Below are 27,001 nucleotides of genomic sequence, written 5' to 3'. Positions count from 1 at the left end.
GACTGTGGGCAGCACCGAGGAGCTGCAGCACCACTGCTGGGATGGGAAATGAGAACAGGCTGCAGGATTGTGTGCAACACCAAGGAGCTGCAGCACCACTGCTGGGATGGGAAATGAGCACGGGCTGCTTGGGAGGACCAGCCCTCACTGTGTCCCACCTAAATCTCATTAGGCAGGAGCTGGAGATCCTGCACTGGTCCTTGCTGTGCAGAATGTTTTGTTCCATTGCCCAAGGTTCATAAAACCACCTGAAAGTTGATGTTGAAGCCCTCTCAGCTCTGTGGTGTTGCTGTTTTACTCCTGTTGTGGAGGTGTGAGTTGGGGGCTGTGCAGTGGTGACTGGGTACAGTTTGTACCTGTTTCCCACCAGAGCTGAGCCAGGATTTGCTGGTAATCTAAGAAGGGGGATTAAAAAATAAGCCCCAAAATAGTCTTTTATTTTGATCTCCTTGTCACTTCAGAAGAACAATTCAGTCACCGCTAAGCTGCTAGAACATTCTTTGCTCTCAGTTCCTCAGCCAGAAGTGGCCAGACTGCCCTTTTTAAGCCTGGCAAGTTTCTGCCAGCTAAATCCCCTGCCTTCTGCTGTCAGCTTTCCCTCTCGGCTCCCTGGCACTGCTCCTGGGGGAAGGTGGCTGATCCCATGGCCACCCGACCCAGCAGGTGCTTTCTCCCCCTGTCCCAACCACCTGGGGCTGCAGCAGAGCTGGGTGCCCCCCTGCATGGCACTGTGCCCCATTTCCTGGCCTGTTTGCCCTTTTGTTAGGGCTGGCACATGGTGCTTCTACAGAGTGGGAAAAGAGAGCACATGGCTTTTGGAAGGAGCAAACTCCAGGGATTGTGTTGAGAGCCCCTCCTGCTGCCTGCAGGGGCTGGGTGCACAGTGAGCCTGTAATCTGTGCCTAATGGTCGATTACTTGGAGCTGGGAAAAGGTGCTTGGAATATCTGTGCCCTTGGGTTTTATGGCTTAACTGGAGGAGGAGAACAGCACAACTAAAAATACCTACATGTTCAAACCAGCCTTTTGTCTCTGAGGGGGAGCAGTGAATTCTCAGAGTCAAGCCCAGGCTGTGTATTATTACAAGCAATAAACCTACTGGGGGTTGGAATAGCTTGAGCTGAATTGTGAGGCACCCTTCCCAAACCCTGCAGCACATCAGGGGGAGGACTGGAAAAATTGCACAGCAGCTTTGCTTCAATGTGAGCAGTTTAATAAAAATAAAAAGTTAGCAGAATGGCTTGTGTTGACATTGGATTCACAGCCTTGAGAGGGTTTCTGTGGAGAAGAAGGCTGGATGGGGTGAGAATATTTGGGGCAGCTGAGTGGGATGTTCTGCCATCAGAGCTGGCAGAAAGGTTTTCCTGTCAGTTTTGGGCTTCAGAACTGGAGCTGGAGGAGAAGGAGCACCCAGGGATGGGTGAGGGGACAGCAGGGCTCTGGCCCTTCAGATCTCTGCTGCTTCTCATGACAAAGGGCTGTTTCTGTTTGCTGCCTCCCACAGCAAACACAGCTCCAGGGCTGAGCAGAAACAAAGTCTTGAGGACACCAGGAGCCTGAACTGCCTGCATGCCAAGATTAATGTGCAGTGGCTTAAATCTGTTCATTTAGGAGTTCATAAAATGTAAAGCACTTAAGGAGAGGAGAAAGGAAAGCTGGAAGGAGAGCAGTGTGGCCCAGGAGTATGCCATGGATTCTCAGTATACTTTCCAAAACCCAGTTATCTTGTGGAGACAGCTTCCTAGCAAGAAGCATTTGTTGACTGCATATATTTCTGTCTGCAGACATAAAAATTTCACTCAGCCCTGCGTTTGAAGGGGAGAAGAGCAGCTGAGAAAACATTTGCCCTTTTTCAAAGAGCTTTATTTACTTTGGGATCAGAGTGATTCAGCATGGAGGCACCAGCCAGGGCTGGAGGCAAAGCTGCATTTGCCTTGAAGAGGGAGTTAAGGATTATATCAAAAGTGGAATTTAATCCTGCTATCTTTCACTCGAAAGATTCAGCAAAGTGCCTCCAGCTTACTCCAGAAACTTCTCAAAGTGATGTCCTGAGGCTGTGAGGGAGTGAAATACTGGGAGCCTTGTCTGAAGAGAGCCATGTGCATGGCTCTCCCTGCCCTGCTACCATTGTAGAGCTGAACATTCCCATCCCATGAGCAGAAACCAAGGGAAGAGGGAAGAGTGGAGCCACTAAGGGACTGGACAGGGTGATTTGACATCCTAAACCCGGCATCTTGGGGTGACACAGCACAGCACAGCTGGCCTCTGTATTTGCAGAGCATGTCACTCTCAGGGTGACTCTGGAGGGAGGCTCTTCCCTCCCCAGAGCCTTGGTGCTCATGCTGGTGGCTTTGGGACAGGGGGGAGATGTGGGTTAGTGCTGGCCTTGGCACTGCTGGGCTAGCAGTTGGACTCAATCACCTCAGAGGGCTTTTCCAACCTCAGTCATTCCATGATTCTGTGATTAATCCCATTTTGCACGGCTGAGAGCTCCTGAAAGTGGCCCTTGACAGATCATGAGGGGCAGAGAGAGCAGAGCAGGGTTAACTTGGCCCCTTAAAATGTGCAGGGCCAGGGAGCAGCTGTAAGAGCCTGGTGTGAGGAGAGCACTGGCCTCTCCTGGGGGCAGCCTCCAGTGCTGATTCCCACAGTCTGGAGCTCCAGGAGGTGGGGAAAATCCCAGGGCTGTGTCCCTGCAGACCTCTGAAGCACGTCACCATCTGAAGGGGCCCCTGGGTCCCAGACAGAGGTGTGTGTGCACAGCACAGACAAATGGGATTTACAGGAGCCAGCTTCCTGGCCTTACTTTCCAGGAGCAGGAGTGTCAAGAGTGCACAGAAGGCTGAGAAAAACAGCTCTAAAAGGGGGGAAAAAACATTTGCAAATGTGCCTGCTCTCCTGGGAGAACATAAGGAGTGGGTATGGAAAAAAACCTGACACGTTCATCTCCTCCTTTAGGAACAGCTCAACCTGCTGAAAATACATTATTTGACTCAAAAACAGTCTGGGAACTTAAACATAACCCTTATCCCTGTAGCTCCAGCCTCTCCCAGCCAGCTCTAGTGCCCACAGGCAGGAAGGCCTCCAAGGCAGCAGCATGATGCTGAGGAGACCCACCACACAGTGAGATGGTCCATTTTTTGCTGAAATGTTTGTAATTAAGAGCTCTGGCTCCCTGATGATGTGTGTCCTATAAAATACTAAAAATAAAGCCATTAAATAAAGGAGGCACTGTTGCAACTCCTGAAAAACTAAACAAATCAGGGGAAAAAAAAGGCACATTAGAAGGAAGCAGAGAGTTTGGACTGCCTTCCCAGGCTTGGGATGCTGCTTCTGCAGGTACAAGCATGGATTTGTGAATGCAGCTGAAGCCATGGAGTGGAGTTATCCACATAAACTCAAACTCTAAATGAAATCTGGTGTTTGTGCCCTTTGGGTGGCAGCCACACTGCTTTCCCAGCCAGCACCATCCTCCAGAAAGCAAAGTGGGTGCAAGAACATACTTGTGTCCATTTTTGATAATTCCCACTTTAGCTTTTCTTCCTGCTTTTCTCTGCCACCACTCAGCCAGCCCAGCCTCAAGAGCAGCTGCTGATCCTCCAGCTCTGCCCTCTGCCCAGCCTGCTGGGATACTGGGATGTTGGGATGTTGGGATGCTGGGATGTTGGGATATTGGGATTTTGGGATATTGGGATATTGGGATATTGGAAGGTTGGGATGTTGGGATATTGGGATATTGGGGTACTGGGATGTTGGGGTATTAGGATGTTGGGATGTTGGGATGCTGGGATGTTGGGATATTGAGATGTTGGGATGCTGAGGTGTTGGGATCCTGAGATATTGGGATATTGGGATGCTGGGATGTTGAGATACTAGGATATTGGGATGTTGGGATATTGGGATACTGGGATGTTGGGATATTGGGATGTTGGGATATTGAGATGTTGGGATGCTGAGATGTTGGGATATTGGGATGCTGGGTTATTGATATACTAGGATATCGGGATGTTGGGATATGGGGATGCTGGGATGTTGGGATGCTGAGATGTTGGGATATTGGGATGTTGGAATGATTGGATGCTGGGATATTGGGATTTTGGGATGCTGGGATTTTGGGATATTGGTATTTTGGGATACTGGTATATTGAGATGTTGGGATACTGGGATGTTGGGATGTTGGGATGTTGGGATGCTGGCAGTTGGGTTGCAATGGTAGCAGCCACTGTTCCAGGTTGCTCCAAGCCCCATCCAGCCTGCCCGTGAGCACTTCCAGGGATGGGGCAGGCACAGCTCCTCTGGACAACTGTGCCAGGGCCTCAGCACCCTCCTAACATCCAATCTAAACCCGCCCTCTAAGTAATCCTTTTCCATCCTGTAATCCATGAAACATCTTCTGAAGACTGTTACAGAGAAGACAAGCAAGGATGCCATGCAATATTTCCTTATGAAGGCAACAGAACTAGACCCAAACCTTGGTGTCAGCTGGATCTTAAAGTTCTTTCACTTGCAGTAATATTAAATCCTTATTTAAGGTACTACTTATCTTACTTTATCCTTATTTAAAGTGCTACTTCCAGACAGAGGGAGATCCTCCTAGTTTAGGAGACAAAAAAAAAATATTCCAGCATATGTTAATTTTAATTCCTGCTGAACACTGAGTAGTTTATTGATTTCCAAATTACTTTAGGAAATATCAACCTGTCATTTCAGGAAAGCAGACTCTCATTTTTTCTCTCACAAGGGGAATTGTGATTTATTGTGGCCAGAGAGGTACTGAGCCAAATGCTCTGAGCAAAGGTACACAGCCAGTCCTGGAAAGGTGGTGCTGTTAGTGCCAGAAGGTGTTTAGCTCACAGCCAAAATAGAGAAATGGGCATTTTAGAGAAATACAGTATTTTCCAGCACCACAGCTCCTCACATGGCACTGCTGTCACCACTGCACCCATGTGTCAGGAGGACACTGCTGGTGCCTGCCTTCCTTGTGCCAGGTTGGAAGTGGGTGAATTTACACTTCAGGTGCCTTACTTTGCTGGAGTCTGGCTGAATGCAGAGAATCAGGTTAGAAAAACATTGTAGTGCTGCAAAAAGCCCACAGTGCATGGCCCGGCCTTGTCTCAGGGGAAATGTTCTTTTATTCAAACACATGATCATTCACAGTGCTTGGATAATGCATGTAGGATTAAAAGAAACATTTCCATGTCTGGATTCTCCAGAATAATATTTCAAGGCTGGGAGACATCAAATGCATAGAAGAAAGTCCCCTTTTGGGCACAGCTGGTGCTTGTAGCCAGGTGTGGTTATTGATGTCCATGCTTGAAATACTCCACAGCATCAAGGCTGGCCTTCTTCTGTTGCTTGCTGGAGACAATAGATTTCTTCCTTTCCACTCAAAACTAAAAGATTTTGGGTCAAATTCACCACTGCCTACCCACCAAGCCCTTACAGCTGTGTGTTTGGTCACCCAGACCATGGCTGGAAAATGTTGCCGATAAGTAAAATTGGCATTATAGTGCTACAGCATTGCTGAATCTGCAGGACTTCAGGAGCTGGTATGGACAAAGATTTGGATGTGGAGATGGTGCTGCTGCTCCTTCCTTCCACAGCCTCTGCCCTGGTGCCACCAGGGAGGGATGGATGGATGGATGGATGGATGGATGGATGGATGGATGGATGGATGAATGGATGATGGATGGATGGATGGATGGATGGATGGATGGATGGATGGATGGATGGATGATGGATGGATGCATGGATGGATGGATGGATGGATGAGGGATGAATGGATGGATGGATGGATGGATGGATGATGGATGGATGGATGGATGGATGGATGGATGGATGATGGATGGATGATGGATGGATGGATGGATGATGGATGGATGGATGATGGATGGATGGATGGATGGATGGATGGATGGATGGATGGATGATGGATGGATGGATGGATGGATGGATGATGGATGGATGATGGATGGATTGATGATGGATGGATGGATGATGGATGGATGGATGGATGGATGGATTGATGATGGATGGATGGATGATGGATGGATGGATGGATGGATGGATGATGGATGGATGGATGATGGATGGATGGATGGATGGATGGATGGATGGATGGATGGATGATGGATGGATGGATGGATGGATGATGGATGGATGGATGATGGATGGATGGATGATGGATGGATGGATGGATGGATGGATGGATGGATGATGGATGGATGGATGGATGGATGGATGATGGATGGATGATGGATGGATGGATGGATGGATGGATGGATGGATGGATGATGGATGGATGATGGATGGATGGATGATGGATGGATGGATGGATGGATGATGGATGGATGATGGATGGATGATGGATGGATGGATGGATGGATGGATGGATGGATGGATGGATGATGGATGGATGATGGATGATGGATGGATGGATGGATGGATGGATGGATGGATGGATGGATGATGGATGGATGGATGATGGATGGATGGATGGATGATGGATGGATGGATGGATGGATGATGGATGGATGGGTGATGGATGGATGGATGGATGGATGGATGGATGGATGGATGATGGATGGATGATGGATGGATGATGGATGGATGGATGGATGGATGGATGATGGATGGATGGATGGATGGATGGATGGATGGATGGATGGATGGATGATGGATGGATGGGGGATGGATGGATGGATGGATGATGGATGGATGGATGATGGATGGATGGATGGATGGATGGATGGATGGATGGATGGATGGATGATGGATGGATGATGGATGGATGATGGATGGATGGATGATGGATGGATGGATGGATGGATGGATGGATGATGGATGGATGGATGATGGATGGATGGATGGATGGATGATGGATGGATGGATGGATGGATGGATGGATGGATGGATGGATGATGGATGGATGGATGATGGATGGATGGATGGATGGATGGATGGATGGATGGATGGATGATGGATGGATGGATGGATGGATGGATGGATGGATGGATGGATGGATGGATGGATGGACAAGGCTACACTGACTGGCTGGTCTAAATAAGAGATTTATTTTGCAGGAGTTGTGCACACTCTGGTAGCTCCCCAGACAAGCTGCTAGCTTGGTACAAAGCATGGCATCACCAAAATGTTACCAGACCACTCAGAGCTTCACCCAAAAATGGGGTACAAAGGGCTGGTGGTCCAAAGAGGTGGGAATAAAGTAGGAGAATAATGCAGGTGGGAATAATTCTCTCTCCAGGCTCTGAAGGGAGGCAGGTAACACCAGGTGCAGCTGGGTTGAAACCCAGAGGGAGGAGCAAGCCATTCCCTGTTGCCATTCAATTTAGAAAAGCAGTCAGGCTGTGTCTGGCAGAGTGACAAAACTCCTTGTTTCATGACTCATTGCAGGAGAACAGCTTTGGTAAGCAATAATTTTGCACTTCTGTGATTTCAGAGGGTGTGAACTAAAAAAAACCAAAACAAAACGGAAAAAAAAAAATCTGTATTGAAACACAACAACAACAAAAACAAACACAAAAAAATACCCAAAAAACCAAACCAAAACAAAACAAACCAAACCATAAGTTGAGTCCTACTGAGAACAAGGCACAGGGCTGAGGGTGCCCTGAGCCAGGAGTGTGGCACACTGCTGCCCGTGTGCCCCGGGGCACACCAAGCCAGGCAGAAATGGAACTGCCTCAGCAAACCCAGGCTGGCTCCACACCAGGCTGGCTGCTGTCAAAGCAGGTGGCTGGGCATGCACGGCAGGAGCTGGGGCTGAGGATGTCCTCCTCCCACTCACCTGCTCTGTGACTCATCCTGAAAAGCAGGAGGATGCTGCCAGCCTGGCTGGGTGGAAATGCCACAGCTGCCCCAGGAGGTGCTGACCTTCACCTGTGGTGCTGCCAGGGAAATGGGAGCCTGAGATTCACAGTGCTCAGTGCACGGAGCTGGGGGGAAGCCTTGTGTGGGGTGCCAAGGTGGGCAAGTAGAAAATTTCCCTATTTCCAGCCTTGTCTTTCCTGTTCCTTCAGGCACAACAAAATCAGGGAGGGCAGGGCAGCCAGCATGCCTGTGCAGCATTGGTAATCTTGTTTTATCCCCCTGGAGGGCTCTGAGCGAAGCCATAAGAGCTCCACAGTGGGGATCTGATGGGCTTTTTGCATCTCTGGAGCAGCGTGATGGGCACACACTGCACATATTTTCCCCGCACCTCCATTGGGAACATCCCAGTATCAGCACCTTACTTTTTGGTGTCATGACAAGCATCCATAGGGATCACTGATACCAAAAGAATGAGAGACTGCCATGGAAAGCCCTGGCACTGCAATATGTTTCCAAATAAAGATTGTTTTCTTTCCGCTTCCATCTTGAAAGCAAACGATTTTGAAGCCCAGGAGGGTACCACTAGCCCACCCACCTGGTTTTTGCTCGTCACTGCTCCCTCCATACACTGCTTTTCTTTCTGTGCTGTCTCTGAGCAGCCTGAGAGATGAAAAAGAGCTCTGGAAAGGGTAGCTGAGGCTGCAGCCTGGGCTGCTGCTGCCCTCTCCTGGGTCCAAGGAGGCCAAGAAACCAAGAGATGATTTTTTAAAAAGAGATCCCTGCAAGCCTGGATTCATGTCACCCTTGGCAGATCCTCTTTCATCCTTGCAGGGAGCAGCCCTCGGAGGGTGCCAGGCCCAGGGCTGCTGCCCAGGCTGGTGCAGGGCTGGCCTGGCTGTGCCATTTGAAGGCAGATCCCTTCAGGAATCCCAGCACAATTTATGGCAGGACAATGGATGGGCAGCTGGGAGTGCAGGGGTACAGCTGTGCTGACCCAGTGTTATGGGAGCTCAGGGTTTTTCTCACCTCATCTGCTGCCTGCTCTGTCCAGGATGGTTTTATTTATACTAAACTAAAAAGCCTTCTCAATAAGAGGCTGTGGCTGATTCCTTGTACTGCAGACAGCTCTGCCATCACCTTGGCTCCACTGTGAGCTGGAACAAAACCTCATCTTGCATCTTTTGCTCTGCCTTACCCAGTCTGAGCCCTGCCCAGGACCCCTCCTGGCCAGGTGAGCACCCAGCCCTTCAATGCAGGAGGGATCTCCTGCTTCTGCAACCAAGTGGGGGCACCCTCCTTCCAAAATCTGAGCCTCTGGGGTCCTATTGCTTGCCTCTCTAAAAAGTGGCCAAGAAATCACAGAAAGCTATCATGATTTGGGTTGGAAGAGACCTTAAAGACCACCTAGTTCCACTTTCCTGCCTTGGGCAGGGACACCTCCGTCTAGGTGGGATGCCTGCCTCAGGATTGCAGGTTCCTCAGGTTCTTCAGACAGAGGAACCTGTGTAGGTTCCCATGGCTGGGAGCAGTCCCTGGGCACCTACAGAACACAGGAATAACAGAAACTGCCATAGTTAATGATAAGAGGATGATGGAGCCTCCCCCGTAGCTCTGAGAGCCTTTAATTCAGCAATTGGCTCATGGCTTCAGGAGCTACTTAAAGGCTTATTCCAGTGTTAGGGCCTTGTGAGAGGCTGGGAGCTCAGTGCTGGAGGGCTCTGAGGCTCTGGGGTGTTAGTGGAGCCCCAGGCCCCTTCTCAAGGGAGCCCAGGAGAAGGTGGGGTCAGTGGTGTCCCCCTTCCTTCAGCCTGCTGGGAGTGGGAGGCTTGGAGTGACAAATACAGACCCACAGCTCCCAGGAAAGCCAGCACAAAGCAGAGAAACAAGCTGTGGCTGAAGTCCTCCCTGCCACAGCACAGGTATGAGCCACGTGTGGACACCAAAGACCTCTGCAGGTGTGCTGCCACAAAGCCCCGTGGTGGCCAGGAGCAGCAGCTGGACACCCACGAGGTGGTGCCAGAGCAGTGTGAGGGCAGCTGGGTGTCCTGCACACCCCCAGCTGGGGGTTCCTCACTTCTCCTCACTCACCAGCCCAGATCTTGCTTGCCTGATCTTTTTGGTTGTTGTTTTGTTTTGGTGTGGTTGTTTTTGGGTTTTTTTCCCTCTGGGGTTGACTCATATTGAAGTTGGCTCCACACATGGAGCCACTCATGTTGCTCCAGGTGTTTTAAGAGCCAAATCAACCCACTTACTGAAAACATGGAGTGTTTGAAGGGCTGGGGAGGAGAGGAGTTGCTGTGATGTGATGTGACCTACCTCCCTGGCAGACCCAGCTGCCAGGCACAGGCACGAGGCCACCACGATGGGCACGGGGACGTGGGCCAGGTGGGAGCTGTGCCTCGCAGCACCCCTGGTCTCGAGTTCTGGCCTTTCAGTCCTGCCAGAAGAACAAGCTGCGTGGGCAGTAATTCTTCCCCAAAATGCTCTTCCAGGCAGCAATGGAAAACTCCGTCATGGGCTATTAAATATGAAGCCCCTGAGCCACAAATCCTGCCCCAGTCGGAAGTGCCAGACTATTTATACACTCCCATGTAAGAGCCATAGCAGACCCTTGGCTGTCTCTGTTGCTTTTTGAACATTTTCCAGTCCTGCTATAAGCTTCCAAGACAGGGAGAGCAGAAATGTGCTCCATGAATTATGGATGTGTAAAGGGTTGTAATGATCCTCTCCCTTTTACAGGCTCCCCTTTTCCAAATGATTTTTAACCTGTGCCTCTTGGACCATCTGGTAATCCAAACTCTCATTCCAGGGAGGGGGTAACTTGGGGCACATTAGAAAGGCTGTGAAAAGAAGAAAATAGGAAAAACCACATTTTTCCCCATTCAATACCAGCTGCATTTTTATTTTCTGCTTACCCAGTGTCACAGATCGTTGTTCACCCCGAGCTGCTGATGGGATCTTTACCACACAGAGGTGGAAGCTGTGAGGATTGGAACCAGCACCAAGGTTTTTCTCAGCCTGGATAGATGAATCCTCCCCAAAACGGTGCTCCATTGTTCACCATCCTCTCTGCTTGCTCCTCTTCATGCTCCCCAGTGGCTGGGAGCAGTGGGAGGAAGGCAGGAGGCAAATGGTGTGGGAATATGGGATGGAGGGCACCAAGGTGGTGAGCCCTGGGGATGGAGCAGGGGTAGCCTGGGCCATTCCTGGTCCTGGGGGCAGTGGGGGCAGCTGCAGCAGTGCTCCCCATCCCATGGCATGTTGGAGCATGTCTAAGAGGGCACATCCCCGTGCCTGGAAGCAGCATCTGATGGGGCAGGAGGTGACAAGGGAGCACACATGCTTCCCCACCTGCTTTCCCTCCATCTTCCCAGCTCCTGAGAAATGCTGGTCCAGCCCCTGCTCTGCTGGGAGCTCCTGTCCCCATCCCTGGGAGGCTGCAGGTAGGACACTGAACAGCTCTGGCTTGTCCCTCAGCCTCAGGGTGGGGACAAGTGGGACCAGGCACTGAGGGCAGCTCCATCCCCTCTGCAGGGAGCACGAGGACAGGGAGGGGTGACACACAGCAGGATCAAATGAGGAGCAAATTCTTGGTGTCCTAAGCAATAAAAGCCGGTGAGGTATCAAACCCTTTGGGGCTTGAACCCTTTTGTCCCACACTGACAAACTGGAACAGAAAAACCCCTCTTCCCAACCTCTCCCTTCGGTAAGAGCAGCGTGAGAGACGCCCCTGGGGCCCCAGCCCTGCCCACAGCAAGATTTGCAGGGCCAGGGCCAGGGTTGTGGTGTGACAAGATGCTTGATGAAGGCTTTGAAAGGCTTTGCTTTATCTGCTCATCCTCATCCTCACCATCCATAATTGGTCCCAGGTCTTTGCCCCTTGGCCATCTGCCTGCCGGCCGCGCTGCCGGTGGCCCCGTCTTCCCCCTGCTCCCTCCTGAGCACCAGGACAGCCTGGGTGGGATTACCAGGCACCAGGACAGCCTGGGTGGGATTACCAGGCACTGTCTGGAGCTCAGATCACTTGGGTTTTGCAGCCTTGGGCAGAGGACAGGACTTTGTTGAAAATAAAGATGGAATAGGTTGGGAGTGTAAGATGTCTCCTGAGGCTGAGCAGCTGATTTAGCTCCTTGAAGGCTTCATGCCAGAGGAATTGGTTTTGCTGGATGTTTTAGAGCCTGCTTTGCCCTGCCTGGGCTGGGAGACAGCCACGCTTCCCCGTGCAGCTTCAGGCATGATGGAAGAGCAGCTTAAGGGCCCATTAGCAAGGTGGCTGGCAGCCAGCAGTGGCTGCAGGCGAGGTGGGGTGGGTGGCTGTGTGAAAAGCATCATGGCACACAAGGACCTTTCATCTCTCCACTGCCACATCTAGGCATGGGGCTTGACTGGGCTGTGAAAATAAGCTGGAAGAGAAGACGTGTCATGTATCTCCAACAGCATCACACCAGCCCCCTGCACAGATGGGCTGGGAGCCCGTGGCCACCCTGACTCAGCCCAGCTAAACTGAGGCCAGTGGCAGTGGGCAGTTCTGGGGTGTTCAAGTTTTTCTGCAGCCTGTCAGGAGAAACACAAACCCTCCAGCTGGATCAAGTCCTCACAGAACAGCCTCTGCCCCCCAACCACCTCCTTCATCTTTCTGCAAACCCTGAATTTTTCTCAGCCTAGAAATGGAGATAATGGGGGACCACTGCCAGTAGCTTGTGGAAGGGCTTTAGCCCTGCTTGATGGCAGGTGCTTGGGTTCCAGGGGAGTGGAAGACTCACTGAGAAACCCTGGGAAGAGGAAATATTAAATTGCACCTACTGTGCACAAGCCACCCCCATTTTAAATGGATCCTCTCATGGGATGTGGATTTGTGAAAGCCATGGCACCATCCACACCCAGGAGCAACAAATCCACAACTGGGGAGAGGGCAGGGGGGCTGCAGAGAGAGCAGCCCTGGTGACTTGGTTTCAGCTCCAGACACATCAGGCTGCAGGCCCCAGATATGCTGGGCTGTAGCCTGGACCCCCCAAGCACAGCCAGGGGCTCCTCCCAGCCCAGGCAGCAGGCAAAGCAGGAGCCCAGGCACTCAGGGAGGAACAGGAAGCAAGATCCTTTATTGTACACAGTACAGAATGTAATGCAGCTTTGCAGGAGATACATAGCCCTGCTTGAATAAAGATATTTCAAATCAGTCCTCAGATTAACTCCTTCTGCACTGCAGACCTGCCAGACCGAGCAAATGGTTAAAAACCTGTCCCCAAGGTGGGGTTCCCAAAACCAAATGCTCCCCATGGGTACAGGCCACTGCAGCCACCATGGGGAGAGCAACCAAGTCACTGTAGAGTTAATCTTCATACTTCCCAAAAAAAAAAAAAAACAGACCAAAAAAAAAAAAAACAACCAAAAAAAAAACCAAAAAACCAAACAAAAATTCCAACCAAAGCTAACTAAAGAAGAGAAAAAAATCCTATACAGCATTTACAACAAAACATGTAGCCTGGTGCAGGGGAGGCAGGTATGGATATATGAGTGGTGGAGGAGTGTTAAGAGGTGCAGCGAGGGGTGGGGGGAGCTGGAGAGAAGTGGGGTATTGAGGAAGGGGGGTGGGGGACCCCCCATCCCTGCCCACCTCAGCCTTACAGCCCAGCTCCGAGGCCATGCCGAGCAGGGGGAGCACAGCTGAGCCAGTATTGGGATTCAGTCCTGGCTCCCCTGGGAAAGAGGGCTGGAGCAGTGAAATGGAGTGGACCAGATCCTTCGGCAGCCATCCCAGGAAGCCACGGGCATCGAGGGCTCCCCCTGCCACCAGGAAAGCCACGGGGGGGGTGTCCCCAGGGGCTCCAGGGACAGCAGCCGAGCTGCAAAAAATAGCTTTGCCTTAAAATACAAAAAATCTACAAAAATCAGTTTAGAAACCTTTAGTATTTTCCTAAAACATCCCAAAAAAAAAAAAAAACAACCGAAGAGGAAGTTAGTGTCAGGGTTTCCTCCCCATAAATGCAACCCATGGCCCACGGCCAGAGCTGGGGAGGATCGAGGGCACGGAGAGGATGCAGGAGGTTCTAGGGGAACAACAGGTTATATGGGGAGGGGGCTCAGGAAGAAGGCAGAAGGCTCCTCGGGGTTGGGGTAGGATGCTGCGCACATCAGCCCCGGGGCGCTGGCCCGGGCAGGCCCCCCGCATCCCTCCTCTCTGTGCAAATCAAAGCCCTTTCCACCACACAAGGCAGCTACTCGGATTGTGCTCGATGCAAAGCAGATTGTCGTGACAACTGGCCAGGCAGCCACGCAGCCCAGCCCCGGGGCACTGCCAGAGCCAGGGCCTGGGGAAGAGACTGCGACTTTAGGCTCCCGGCGCCCCAAGAGCTCACACTGACGCATGGCAGGAGGTGCCAGCCACGGGCAGTCCTGTGCACTAGCCCTTGGAAAGGAAGGGTGGGAATTCGGCGGCGACACACGTGGGGCGTTTTAAATTCCTCGAATTTGTGTGCGCACCCATGCTGTTTTGTCGTTGGGGTTTGGTTTGGTTTTTTTTTTCTTTTCCCCTCTTATGGACAGCCAAAAATATTCTTTAGAAAACCGTGTTTGCCCCAGGTGCATGCGCTAGTGCCAATGGCTCTGCCAGCCGGCCAAGTCAGTAGGCGAAGCCCTCCGCATAGGGAAGGCTGCCGCAGGGATCCATCTCCAGGAGGAAGGCAGGGCTGTCCTCAAAGTGTGTCAGGGGCACCGTCTCCTCCTCTGGCACGGGGCAGTCCGGCTCTGTCTTCAGGAAAGGGCGCTGGTTGTCGGGATAGGCCATGGAGAAGAGGGCGTCGGGGTCACAGACGAATTTATAGACGTACCGCTCGCCGGCAACCTGCAGGGAGGAGGGAGGGCGTGAGCATTTCCCTGCCTTGGGGAGCACCACACACCTCACATCAGACCTAATCCCTCCCCTGCTGCACCCTGGGAGAGCAGGGGACAGTCACACGCTGCTGTGAGCTCACCTTCTGCATGATGCCCTTCTCGTAGTAGTAGCGCAGGGAGCGGCTGAGCTTGTCGTAGTTCATGGCGGGTCGGTTCTTCTGGATGCCCCAGCGCCGTGCTACCTACGGGGAGAGAGGTGGCAGCCATCAGGGCTCCAGCCAGGCCTGGAACAGGGATCCTCAGGGGGAATCACAAAGGAAATGCAGGCTAGAGGCTTGTTTGAGGGGGCTGGGGCAGCTGGAGAGAAGGTGTCACCGTGGTCTGGGAGTGGTTCCCCGCCTGCCACGATAAATGCTCCGGCTCTGACCACACAGCCACCGCCAGATCAGGGGCCAAATCAAAAGCCATTTCATTAGGGAGAGGAGCCTGCCAAAAAAGCAGCTTCAAAATACCACAATTTCCATGCATGGCGCAAGAGATATTATGGGTAATTACCCACAATGCGCAGCTCGGGGCTGGCTACAGCTGCTCTCAATTACTCCCCAAGCATCTCCTTCCTCTGTGTCACCCTCCCGTGGAGCTGTGTGGCTCCAGCACAGAGCTGCTGCTGCTGGAAACCCAGGGCAAAGCATGGGAGCAGCTTGGGAAGGAGGGAGCTGTGGCAGAGCAGCAGAACTCAGCAAGGCAGAGCACAGAGGCAGCACCACCACGGCTGGTGACCACTGCCAGCCTCGGGAGCCTCGAGGCAGTGGAAGGCACTAAAGGCAAATTTCTGTAGCTGACTGGAGAGCAGAGATACGTGTGAGTGGGAAGGCTCTGTTGCATGGGAAGGATCCACTCCTGCATCCCCACAGGCACTCCCCAGCTCCAGGGCAGGACCCCTCGTACCTCCTCAGGCTCGATCAGCTTGAACTCCATGCCCCGGCCGGTCCAGGCAATGAAGTGGGCGTTGGCAGGGTCATCCAGGAGGGTGACCAGGAACTGCCAGAGCTGCAGGGAGCCACGCCGCTGGTAGGGAGGGCCCTCACGGTACAGGGTGGGCTCCTGCTTCACTTTACCTGCTCGCACAAAGAGACACCTGGTTAAACAGCCCGGCTCTGCCCCTCTCCCAGGCTGTGTCACCAGCAGGAGACACGTACAACAACATGGGTCATCCCTGTGCCGAGACACCCAAGCAGGATCAGGCCATGGGGTGGGAGAGGTGCTGGGGATGGTGCTGCAGGCAGGTAGGTGTCAGTGACAGAGATGGAGCATGGCAGTGATGCCAAGTTGCCACGTGGGATGATGCTCAGCAGCTCTCAAGAGCACCGTGCCAACACTGCTTGGCTTTATAAGCCAGGCACTGCAGATCCCAGCACCCTACATCTTCCTCCATGAGCCCCAGTTCCCCTGCAGGCCTCCTCTGGGGCCAGATTCTTACCCTCCAGCCTCTCGGGTACCACGCATGTGTCATCAAAATACAATCGTGTGTCCTTTTCATATGAAAATCCTGTGGGGAAAAGATCCTTTGTGAGCACAGGGCCCCTCCACCACCCTGGCTGGACCCCAAAAAACCCTGGCTTGGCTGAATCCAGCACAGGACCCCATGCACAGCTCTAGGAGCAGACCTATTCCCAGTTACTTCAGTGGCTGAGCTCTGTGCAGCTCTGCCCCTCTCATGCTCCCAAACCCCATTGGCAAGCTCTGCATTATCCCAGATTCCCTCACAGGGGCTGCTGGTTGCTTTTGGGGCTGGTGCCAGCACGTGTGGCTCTCATGGGCCCCACAGTGCTCTCGTGGGTGTTTTCTGGGTGCCCAGTGAATGCTGTCTAACAAGGGAGGGGAGGGCTGGGGCCAGGGCAGGGGGACAGTGGGGAGTCACTCACCGTCATGGCTGTTGGGGAAGACATTCCCCCGTAGGTACGAGGACTGGCAGTTAGGCACTTCTGAGGGGGAAATGAAGTTACATTAGGGCTGTAAATGGATTTGGCAGCATATTCTTTACCCCAAGCATGTCTTACAGTGAAGTCTGGGAACCTTCCCCCCTCCCCATGCTCCCAGGTCCACTACATCCATCCTCAACATTGCGGAAAAGAAACCCAGTATGATTTGGCGTAGCACTGGAATTTAGACAGGAGCTGCTGGAGTTTTCACAGGCCCCACATGAAGGGAGGCACTGCTGCACCTCCCCTACCATCTGCCTGGCTGTGCCACCCTCCACCCCGAGGTTGGGGTATTTTTAGGTCCTAAGGCGATTAGAGGATTTTTCCGTGATGCTGGTAGGGTCCAGCAGCCAGCAACCACAGCTGGCCCTAGGCCAGAGCCAAGGGGGGACCCACCAGGCACTGTGGGGCACCCCAGGCCTGACCACACCACTGGCATCAGGTGAACTCCTGCTGTATCCCCTAGCTTTGGAAAAGGAGGAAAGAAAAAGGCAAAGCAGCTCCAGGGTGACACAGCACCCACTGCCTGAGGCTCAACCCTGCCCCTGCCACGCTGATGGCAGAGATGCTCTGCTCCCTGGCGTGTCACTGGTGTAGCCCACCCCGGCTGCCCCCGACCCACACCCACCTGAGTCAATGCAGTAGTCCCGGGGCTCCTGCTTGATGCCCATGGGGGGCTGGAAGCTGTGGCCGGGGGGACCGGGCAGGCCAGGGCCGCCGTGCTCGTAGAGGGGGTCGTGGTACTCCTGCTTGAATCCCTGAGGGGGGCGGGGGGCAGCAGGGCCCAGGGGCTCCGACAGCTGCCGGTGGTAGAGGGGGCGGCTGTCCCCCGGGACCCCGGCCGGCGGCGGGAAGGGGTGGCAGGGCTCCGACAGCTGCCTCTGAAACCTGGGGAGAGGGACGTGCCATTACTGGGGAGTGCGGTCAGCTCCCACCCCGAAGCAGAACTGCCTGGCAGCTGGGTGCCCTCAGCACCCACAGCAGGCTGGGATGGCTCCTTAGGAGCACAGCCAGCACAGGGGCTCGTCCCACGGGGTGCTGAGAATCCCTGTGCACCTCTAAGCACTGAGGAGCCCAAAGTGGAACAGCAGGATAACACCTACAGTAAAGCACTCTGGCCTTCAGGTAGCTGGAAAGGAATGAAAACAGGAGCAAAAACCCCCCCCCCCCAGCGCTGGTATCTCTGTATCTCTGTAAAGCAGTAGGATCTGTCCCCAGCGTGGGGGCAGGGGCCAGGGATGCTGTGCATGGGTGGGCGCTTACGCAAAGCCAAATCCACTCCGCAGCTCCAGCCGGCTGCTAATCCGCCCGCGCAGCTGGGATTAAACCTTGAACCCGACAGCAGGGAGCACTATTTTGGGCTCCACGGCGCTGCCACGCTGCTCAGAGCAGGGCTCCTGCTGGTGGCGACGGACGAGGGACCATCTCAGGGGGTGCTGCCACATCCCCTCGTCCTCCGGCACCTTGAAAGGTGATCTTGGAGCTCCGTGCGGCTCCTCTCAGCCGGCCCTGCGCCATTTGGCTTTGTAACCCGAGCCCTCCCAGCTGCCGGGCTGGGATTACTCCATTTCCGAGCCGTGTCCCTCTGCCCTTCCTGAATGAAACCCAAGCCCCGTGCTGGCACGGTGCTTCCCAAGGGGTCGCAGCCAGCCCCCTGCGCGGCCTGAAGGTCACACGGAGCCCCGCTTTGCTGGGGAGGGATGCTTGCCTGCTGTGGGCACATTCCAAGGGCTTCCCTGGCCCCACTGCCAGGCTGCCACATCTTGTCCTGTGCCCACAGGGGTGACACGGTGGCTGTCACAGCAAAGGACATCCACAGGCCACAAGCAGAGCACCTACTGAGAGTACCCACAGGAGCAAACCCAGCGTGAGGGAAGGGATTGGCAGAGCCTCGTAGAGGGATGTGGGAATGATGGCGAGTGAAGCCACAGCCTGGAGAGGAAGGAGGGAACAGGGATCTCCCACCATGGCCCACAAAGTCATGGAGATGGAGCTCTGGACCACCCCCAGCCCGGGGTGCACACGGGCAGGACAGAGATGGTCACAGCTCCACAGGGCTTGGGCAGCAGAGCTGCAGCGGGTGGGAATGAGGAGAGCAGGTCCTGACTCAGGACCAGCACCTGCTGGGACTGGGCTGGATGCAGGAGTCAGCCTCTGCCTGCCCTGCCTTCCCCAAGAGGGAGGCACAGGCTCTGCCCAATGTTCAGGGACTGGAAGGAGCAGGAGACAGAGCCAAAGATCCCGGTAGGAAGTGGCAAGTTTTGCCACACGGGACCACAGGCGACAACCTTTGTCCCACCAACTCCAACCACAGCACGGGGACAAAGAGAAATGCTCGTGCCTCTCTCCTCCACACTCTGAGACCACCGACCCGCCCCAAGACTCCCCACAGAGCCCCGCAGGACTCCCGTGGCCACGGGGGGCTGCCTCACCTGTGCTCTGCGGGGAATTGGTTCTCAGACATCATCTTTGGCATGTGAACGGGCGGCCGCGGCACGGCGAAGGGCGGCTGCTGCCGCTGCTCCTGCAGCGCCGGGGCAGCGCCGTGGGCCGCGGGCACGCCGGGGCCTGGTGGTGGCAGGGCTGGCCCGGGCTGTGCCGGGGACACCGGCGTGGCGGGCGGCGTTAATGGCTTGAACCCGGCGGGGGGCTTCCTGTCGTAGGCACTGCCAAGGGAGACGGGCAGGGGGGTTACGGTGACACCAAGGCGTGGCACGGAGTCCCCGAGGGGGACAGCGCTGTGCCCGGGCTACCTACCAGCAGTTGTAGAGGCACTTGTCCCCATAGCCGGCACAGAGAGCCTGCTCGTGGCTGCAGGATGACAGCTCCGAGGAAGGGCTGGGCAGCTCCCGCTTGATCTTTGCCGGAGGTGGGGCGTGCAGGACCACTGCAAGGACAGCGAGCAGGACACAGGGTCACCCACAGGGGAGAGGGCGATGGGAGCGTCACCCCGGCAAGCATCAGCTCTTTGCTTGGGAAGATGGTGCTGACTTACGCCCTGGGAGCGCTCAGCAAACTGAACCAGGGCGATGCAGTGCCCTGCAAACTGAACCAGGGTGATGCAGTGCCCTGCAAACCGAACCAGGGTGATGCAGTGCCCTGCAAACTGAACCAGGGTGATGCAGTGCCCTGCAAACCGAACCAGGGTGATGCAGTGCCCTGCAAACCGAACCAGGGTGATGCAGTGCCCTGCAAACCGAACCAGGGTGATGCAGTGCCCTGCAAACTGAACCAGGGTGATGCAGTGCCCTGCAAACTGAACCAGAGTGATGCAGTGCCCTGCAAACTGAACCAGGGTGATGCAGTGCCCTGCCAGGCCCCAGCACTGGTGAAGTGAGCCAGGGTGGCAGGGGAGGGCAGAGCTGGGACAGCCACAGCAGCCCGGGACATTGTTCTCAGAAGGGGAATTGCCACAGGGGCTGTGAGAGGGGCAGCTCCACAAGAGGCTGAGATGAGACACGTGCTGTCCACCAGCCCCTGAGCGAGTGGAGCAGAGCCCAGGCACCACAGGCAGTGCCTGCCTCCCCAAGGCACAGAGCAAGGGGGGACAGAGTAGAGCTGCAAGGCCTCACAAACACCAACCCACTCGCCCTCGCAGGGACAAACCCACTTGCAGAGCTTTTGAGCGGGATCCACCTTCCCACAGCCAAGGTGGTCCAATGGGATCTGGTCCGAGGGTCCCACAATTGTATGAGCTCAAGTGACAAACATCCCATTAAACCCAAATCCTCTCCACCCACTCCCAAGCTCACTTGCTATATATATAATTATAAACTGAGTAATATACGCTTAAGCTAATTAATTTCTAAAAGCAGGCGCCCTAGGAAAGGGAAAGCGCCTCAGAGCTCAGTACCTAAATAGTGCCTCAGAGGAGAGCCAAGCCTAATCGGAAGTGGAGTATTAGCTTCATGTGAAGCCTAAACACAGCCCAGCTACGCTGGAGAGGAGCAAATAGCTCCAGGACAACTGTTCACAGCTTGCCAGGTAATTAGCTGCTCCCCTAATTTGTCAAAACCTTTAAAGAGCTGCTGACTCCCCTTTCCACCCATCCCCCCCTCGGAAGGCCTCAATACAGCTGGTACCAAGGGCATAAACCCCCCTCCCTTCCCCAGAAGGATTTGAAACACAAAGCCCAGCGCTGAGCCAGCACAGCCCCCCACACGCCTCCCAAGCCGGATTTATCCCACTCCTCCTTCCCCCCTCCCCAGCAGCTTTTGCCACTCTCAGCACTTCCAGCCTAAAAAAAGGGGGAAGGCACGGCGGCAGCAAAGCACAGGCACCCCGCGAGCCATGGGAAAGCAAAGGGAACTGCCTCTGGAAGGGCTCCAGCTGCCTATCGCGGGCATGGCTCTCCCAAACAGGCTCCGTGTTGTTGGAGCGAGTTGTTTTTCCGCCAGTCGTACAATGGGGTCTGGTTATTCATTGAAAAAAAAAAAAAAAAAGCCTCCAGTCCCCGAGCAGGCACCACCCTCCATTCACAAACACTTCGTAGCGCTCCATTCATGTGGTTGAGGGAGGGGAAAAAAAAAAAAAAAAAAAAAAAAAAAAAAAAGGAAAAATTTCCCCAGAGCTTAGCGCTGCCATTCAAAAAAAAAGGGAAATGAGCCTTAAGATCCTAACAGAGACCAGCTGTCCAAGCCGGGACTCTGTGCAACGTTTGGATTCCTTACACAAACACGGCGGGGCCGGCCGGCGCTGCTCAGCTCGGCTGCTCCACGCCAAGCTCACGGCCAGCCAGGCTCTGCAGGACTCTGGGGGCACCGAGGGGCAGGTTTTGGGGGCAAGGAGCCGGGTTTGGGTCCCAGCAGCGAGCAGCCGGGTGGGAGGAGCTGCCCTGCACCAGCACACAACACCTCAAGGGAACACCGGGTGCACAAGCACTTCTACCCTTTCCGGTCCTGCCCTGGGCACTGTAATTAAAAGCTAAAAAAATATATAAAAATACTCAGAGGGAGCAGCTCAACTGCAGAGAGGGCTGGAGCAGATGCGTCAGCAGATCCACAGCAAGGCTGAGGCACGGCAGCAGCGAGGGTGCCTGGCAGCCCCTCTGGGCTGCTCCGGCCTCCAGAGGTGGAAGGACCCTGGGGAGGCTGAGCAAGGCACCAGCCACCCGTGCCACTGCTGTGCCAGCCAGGAGGGGAGGCTCAGGCAAAGCCTCCCAGTGCCATGCAAGCAGTGGAAATGCCCCCAGTGCCAACCATCAGGCATCTCCCATGGAAAGGGGGACACCACAAAGCCGCTCCAGGCCTTGCATTCCCAGTGAATCCCTTGATGGGGGACAGGGCAGGTTATTCCCACCCATCAGCACCACTGGACCTCCACGAGACTAAGCTCAGAGAGCACTGGCTTCCTCTGCATGAGCCAAGGGAAGGCAAGCAAGCCACCACTGCCAGCCCAGGGACACTGGCACCCACTCAAGCTGTCACCTGGGAGCCGAGCTCTGCGCCTGCCCCTCCATCCCCCAGCACTACAGGAGGCACCCAAGGTCACAGCAGGAGAGGAGTCAGAAATAGAAGCCAGGATCCTGCTTTCCTTTGTTTAAACAAGTCTTCCTCACAAACAAACCTCCCTCTTTCATTTTGGTGTGTAAGAAACTCTGTGCCCTGCCCGTGGCTGCTGCCACGTGCTGCCTGCACAGGGAGGCCACAGGTACCCTGGGAAGAAAAAATCACTTCTTGTGGGGCTTGATCTCCTCAGCCATGATCCCATCACTTCCCAGGTACTTAAACAATCAGTGGAGACGTAACACGGTATGTACAGGACCACACTGCTGGTGAGCTCACACCCCTGCCCAGCCAGGGCTGCAGCAAGGTGAGCTCTGTGGAGTCACCACAGGCCCCTGGCTCCCATTGAAGGATCCACCACCTCCCTGGGCAACTGACAGGCACTGAATCTGGCCTCTTGCCACTCTCAGTCCAGGGCACTAAGAACAATGCATCCCTCATCTAGAGCAGCCTTGCCTTCCTTACAGTGAGATTTCCTCCCCAGCACAGTGACCCACTGCCCTCCATATTATTTTGCTACCAAGCCCCAACTTTAAGACCCTGTCTGCCAGGGATCTTGGCTATGGAATTGGGAACAGAGAGTGGCCAGTCACAGAGCTGCAGGCAGCTATGAGGGGGTTTCAGCAAGGCAAGAAGGATTCTGAGCATCTCCAAGACTCCACGTGGCACACTCCCCATTGCAGCGGGGTCCAAACTGAGCCTGGTTTGTCCCTTTTCCCTGCTGTGCCAAGGAAGCTTGGCCCTGGGAATGCAAGATGGGGCACGAGACTGAGGTTTGCTCAGGATAAGAGAGCAGCAGTTTCCTCAGGGAAAAGGCATGAAGCCACACAGCTGCAGAAACAGAGTCCCCAAACATCTGTAGGGACTGAGGAGGGATTTACCTTTCCTCAGAAGCCAACGGATGCTGAACTCCAATGTGACTGCCAGCCCAGGAAGGCAGCATGTCCCTGCTAGTGAAAGCTGGGTGCAGACCTCAGCTGCACCAGAGCCATCCTTCTCTCCCTTTCTGCATGGCACACGCTTCAAAACTGGAGTTTCTCTGCTCTGTAAACTCTCTCTAGTGCAGGGATGCAAGAGCTGGGCTTCCCATTCCCCTCTGCCTCAGTGTGAGGCCCTGCACAGCCAGCATTGCAACAGCAAGAGGAACCTTTGCTTTCTCTCCCCAGGCAAGGTAAGGAAGGTTATTGCTGCAGGGAGTCACGCAGGCAGCTCTTTCAAGTGACAAAATCATTTCAACACCAGGTCCGCAGGCTGAGCAGATCAGAACACTTTAAGAGTCCTGACCAAATAAACGCCTTTTTCTCCTTCTCCTCTTTTTTCCTGCATCACCCAGAAAAGTTTGTCTCTCCTCTCTGAGCTCTTCAGGTTACAAGGAAAAAGAGACTGCCAAAAGGCACTGGAAACAGCTTCAGCTTCAAGAGCCACCCTCCCACGCACACTGCAGTTTCTGCTGCTCCGAGCAAGAGCTGCTGGGCTGTGCTGGGGATGTCAACAGACCCTTGTGTTCCTGACTCCGGGCTCGCCTTTTATCTCACGGGAGACAGGGGAAAAAAAAACACATCTGAAACTTGGGCTGTCTGGACGGGCTCAATGGCAAGCTTCCCACTCCAAAGCAACCAAAGAGCAATAATTAACGCGCATTTGCCGTCGGAGGAGATACCCCGCTGCATGCTGTGACAGAGCTGGAATGAAAAATCTGTTCGACTGCAGGCTAAATTTGATTTCCTCCGAGTTCCGTAGCTGTCTGGCTCGGCAGCAAAACCCAGCCACCGACACCAAGCTACTACTTGTGCTTGCCAGGTAACAACTCAAAACATCCTGATTCCGCCCCCGTTCTCCCCCAGCCGACCCCGGAGCCCCACGCGCCATTCCCCGGCCCCTGCCTCGCCACTGACCCTCTCTGGCAGCACAGCACGGCTCAGAACCAGCTCTGGCTCTTATGCAATTCACCAGGGACTGCATTTTCACTGGCCTCCTTTTCAAGAGGCTGGCTTGCCAGTGATTAATGCTGCTTAAAGCGGCTCAAGTTTCACCGCTCAGCCTCGCTCCTGCCAACAGCGCCGGGCCAGGAACTCTACAAAGCTCTAGAAACTGCAGAGATTGTGGCTAACCAAGCAGCCCAGCACGGGTTATCTCCTCCACTTGAAAAGGAAAAGGAGTGTTTAGAAGGGAATCCAGCTCACTACGAACAAGCATCACGCCTCAGAGGAGCCCAGGGAGCAGTTCAGAGCTATTTCCACGCATCTGGCCATAGTTTTCCCCACTAACAAAAGGCAGGACGTTGCACACCGCATCTCCACGAACCCAAACCACACGTGCTTTCTCCCAAAAGCCCTTGATTTCACGTTCCAGCCCCAGGAACAACTGCTTTCCCAAGGAAGCAACTCCAAACCCAGTGCAAATGTTTGCACAGGCACCCGAATGTCTACCCCCAGAGAACAAAACCCCGGCACAATCACTTACAGTTGTCAGACTGGAAATCTGGGACAAACTGTTCGTCATCGGGGACCTGAGCTAAAAAAAACAAACAAAAAAGTGGGTTTATGGCGTTTTCAGTTCTCAAAAAGATGCTCGCAGAATGATTTTAGATGGCAAAAGGCGGAGGTGAAGACTTGCCTTCAGCTAGCCAGGCCTCTTGGAGCTGGCTGAGATCCTGGAAGAGCTCTGGAACAGAGTGAAAGACTTATGCGCTCCACAGAAGAACAAATAAAACTGCCATTATTTGCAGGATTATTTCTAAAGAGGCCTCACGGGGCCAGCCCTGCCTACCTTCCGAGTCATGGGCCAGGTCAGTCTCCAAAAATTTCCTTTTCCTATCGGACCCCGGCCGGCCTCGGCCCTCCTCTGTGCAGGACTTCTGCAAGGAACAGGGTGACAGCTGCCCGCGAGGCTGGCAGCCCCCAGGGCCGGGGCTGCCCCCAGGGACAAGGGGGGCGCTCCCAAGGATGAGGGGTGCGTGCTCCAAGGATGGGGAAGGGGTGCCCCCGAGGCCGGGGAGGAAGGTGCCAGCGGGGGATCACGGTGGGCAAACTTACCCCGGGACCCATGAAGGGAACCTGCTGGTCGTAGAAGCCGTCCATGGTGCGGGCGAAGCGGGCAGTGCCCCCGGCCCGCTCAGCATCGACGCCGGCCCGGGAAGGGGGGTCCCGCCCGGGCTCCGGCAGGTGCGCGGCTGGGGGTGGAGGGGACGGGGAGGGGTCACACCCTGGCCCCTGCCACCCCCGGGGCTGGCTCGCTGCCGCCACGCCTCCCCGGGGAGCCGGCCCGCTCCTGCCGTGGCGGGTCGCAGCCCCCCGCTTCGTGATGTCACCTAATTTCTATAGAAACGGCCGTGACATCACGCGCCGTGGGAGCGGGAGGAGGCAGCGGGGCGGGCCGCTCTATCGCTTCGCCCCTCTTCCCTTCCCTTCCCTTCCCTTCCCTTCCCTTCCCTTCCCTTCCCTTCCCTTCCCTTCCCTTCCCTTCCCTTCCCCCGCCCCTCACCGCAGCCGGGCTCGTTCCCACGCCACCCCGCGCGCCCCATTCATAAACTCCGCCTTTCCCCCCCGCCCCCCCCCCACGCGCGCCTCTCCCCCGAGCGCGCGCTCGAGCGCCCGCTGGCGCGCGCCCCCCGCCATTCACACCGCGCGGCCCGCGCCATTCATAAACACCGCCCCCGCCCCAGGCCCGCGCCCCGGCCGCGCCGCCAGGCCCCTCCACGTACCCGGGCGGGGCGCCGCGGCCTCCGCGGCAGCGGGACGAGGCGGGAGCGCGGCGGGGACGGAGCGGCGCCTGGCCGAGCCCGGGCACCGCGCTGCCGCTCTGCGCCGGCCCGCAGCCCCCGAGCCAGCGGCCTCCGCCGCGCCCCGCCCCGCGCCGCTTGTTTACCCTCCGCGCTGGCCAATGGCGTGCCGCCGCCCTGCCGCCCGCGCCGCCTGATTGGCTGCGCCGCCGCTCCGCGCCCGCCCGCGCGCCGCTCCGCCGAGCACCATTGAGAACGGCTGAGTGGGCGGGGGCGGAGGCGGCCAATGGGCGCGCGGCGATTTGCCTGGCCCCGCCCGGGACGTTTTTCATTCATAAAAAAATAGAAGGGGGAAAAGGCTGGCGGGTGGGGCCGGGGCCGCGCAGGATTTAAAGGGGCCGCGGCCCTTTGCGGGAGCGGGGATGGGGGCTCTGCGGGAGGCCTTGCGCTGGGAGAACTGGGGAGGGGGGACAACCCCGGGTCCGGGTCCAGGGTGGCGAGGAAGGAGCGGGTCCGTGCACAGCGTGCCCAAGGAGCTGGCACACAGCAAGGCACGCAGGTGGCACGGACCTCGGGCCTCACAGGCCGTGGGTCCCCTCTGCTTTCTTGGGACGTGGCGAGGCAGCGTCCCTGCGAGCCCAGGGCTAACCCAAGCCCGAGTTCTGATCTCGGCAGCCTTTCCCTGCAGCCTTTAAAAAAGGGGCATGGGAAAAATAGTTCCCACCTGCAAGGGCTTTGGGGCCACGGGTCCCTCCAAACAGATTCATGGACACACACCTTTGAAGGACACCAAACGTCCCAGAGGTCTGGGAGTGAATTTAGGACAGAATGGTGCCTGCCAGGCCTCTCACTGCAGTGTTTCCCTGCTAAGTGCCTCAGTTTCCCTCCCTGAGACCTGCCGTGGGGACCTGGCAGTGGCTGCTCAGGGAGGACCCCGCAGTTTGCACAGGAAAAACGGGCTGTGGGGAGGCCTCACATGGTTGTGCAGGGAGACTAGGAAGTTACTGCTGGAGAAGGCACAAACAAGGTGTTTGGTTACACACTGCACATCTCGGCTTGGGAAGGACAGGAACCTCCTGCTCCGATCCTGGGAAGCTGCCCAGGGATTCGGAAGCCTGGCCGTGCAGAGATGTC

At 55.4% G+C, this 27,001-nt stretch overlaps 1 protein-coding gene across 1 annotated transcript; it reads right to left on the bottom strand.

The window, feature by feature from the left end:
* Positions 1 to 12,908: 12,908 nt before the first annotated feature.
* On the bottom strand, positions 12,909 to 25,985 carry ETV5 (ETS variant transcription factor 5). The gene is made up of 13 exons (XM_064435716.1): positions 25,850 to 25,985; positions 25,182 to 25,318; positions 24,916 to 25,003; positions 24,763 to 24,810; positions 24,610 to 24,660; positions 19,400 to 19,529; positions 19,075 to 19,308; positions 17,271 to 17,530; positions 16,586 to 16,645; positions 16,141 to 16,209; positions 15,609 to 15,778; positions 14,801 to 14,902; positions 12,909 to 14,670 (listed from the first exon to the last, which is right to left on the bottom strand). The coding sequence occupies exons 2-13, from the start codon at positions 25,224 to 25,226 to the stop codon at positions 14,449 to 14,451; spliced, it is 1,479 nt and encodes a 492-aa protein (XP_064291786.1). The 5' UTR covers positions 25,227 to 25,318; positions 25,850 to 25,985; the 3' UTR covers positions 12,909 to 14,448.
* Positions 25,986 to 27,001: the final 1,016 nt, after the last annotated feature.

The sequence above is a fragment of the Passer domesticus genome, chromosome 11, assembly GCF_036417665.1.
Source record: "Passer domesticus isolate bPasDom1 chromosome 11, bPasDom1.hap1, whole genome shotgun sequence".
Lineage (NCBI taxonomy): Eukaryota > Metazoa > Chordata > Aves > Passeriformes > Passeridae > Passer > Passer domesticus.
The sequence above is the reverse complement of the archived record's forward strand: the minus strand, read 5'-3'. Positions and strand labels throughout refer to the sequence as shown.

Bases quoted from the DNA above. Each gene is read 5' to 3' on its own strand.
- ETV5 (XM_064435716.1), bottom strand. From the start codon at position 25,226: ATGGACGGCTTCTACGACCAGCAGGTTCCCTTCATGGGTCCCGGG. The intron at 25,004-25,181 runs GTAAGTTTGCCC...TGTTCCTTGCAG, and splicing joins TTCCCTTCATGGGTCCCGGG to AAGTCCTGCACAGAGGAGGG. The intron at 17,531-19,074 runs GTGAGGCAGCCC...CCCTCTCCCCAG, and splicing joins CAATTCCCCGCAGAGCACAG to GTTTCAGAGGCAGCTGTCGG.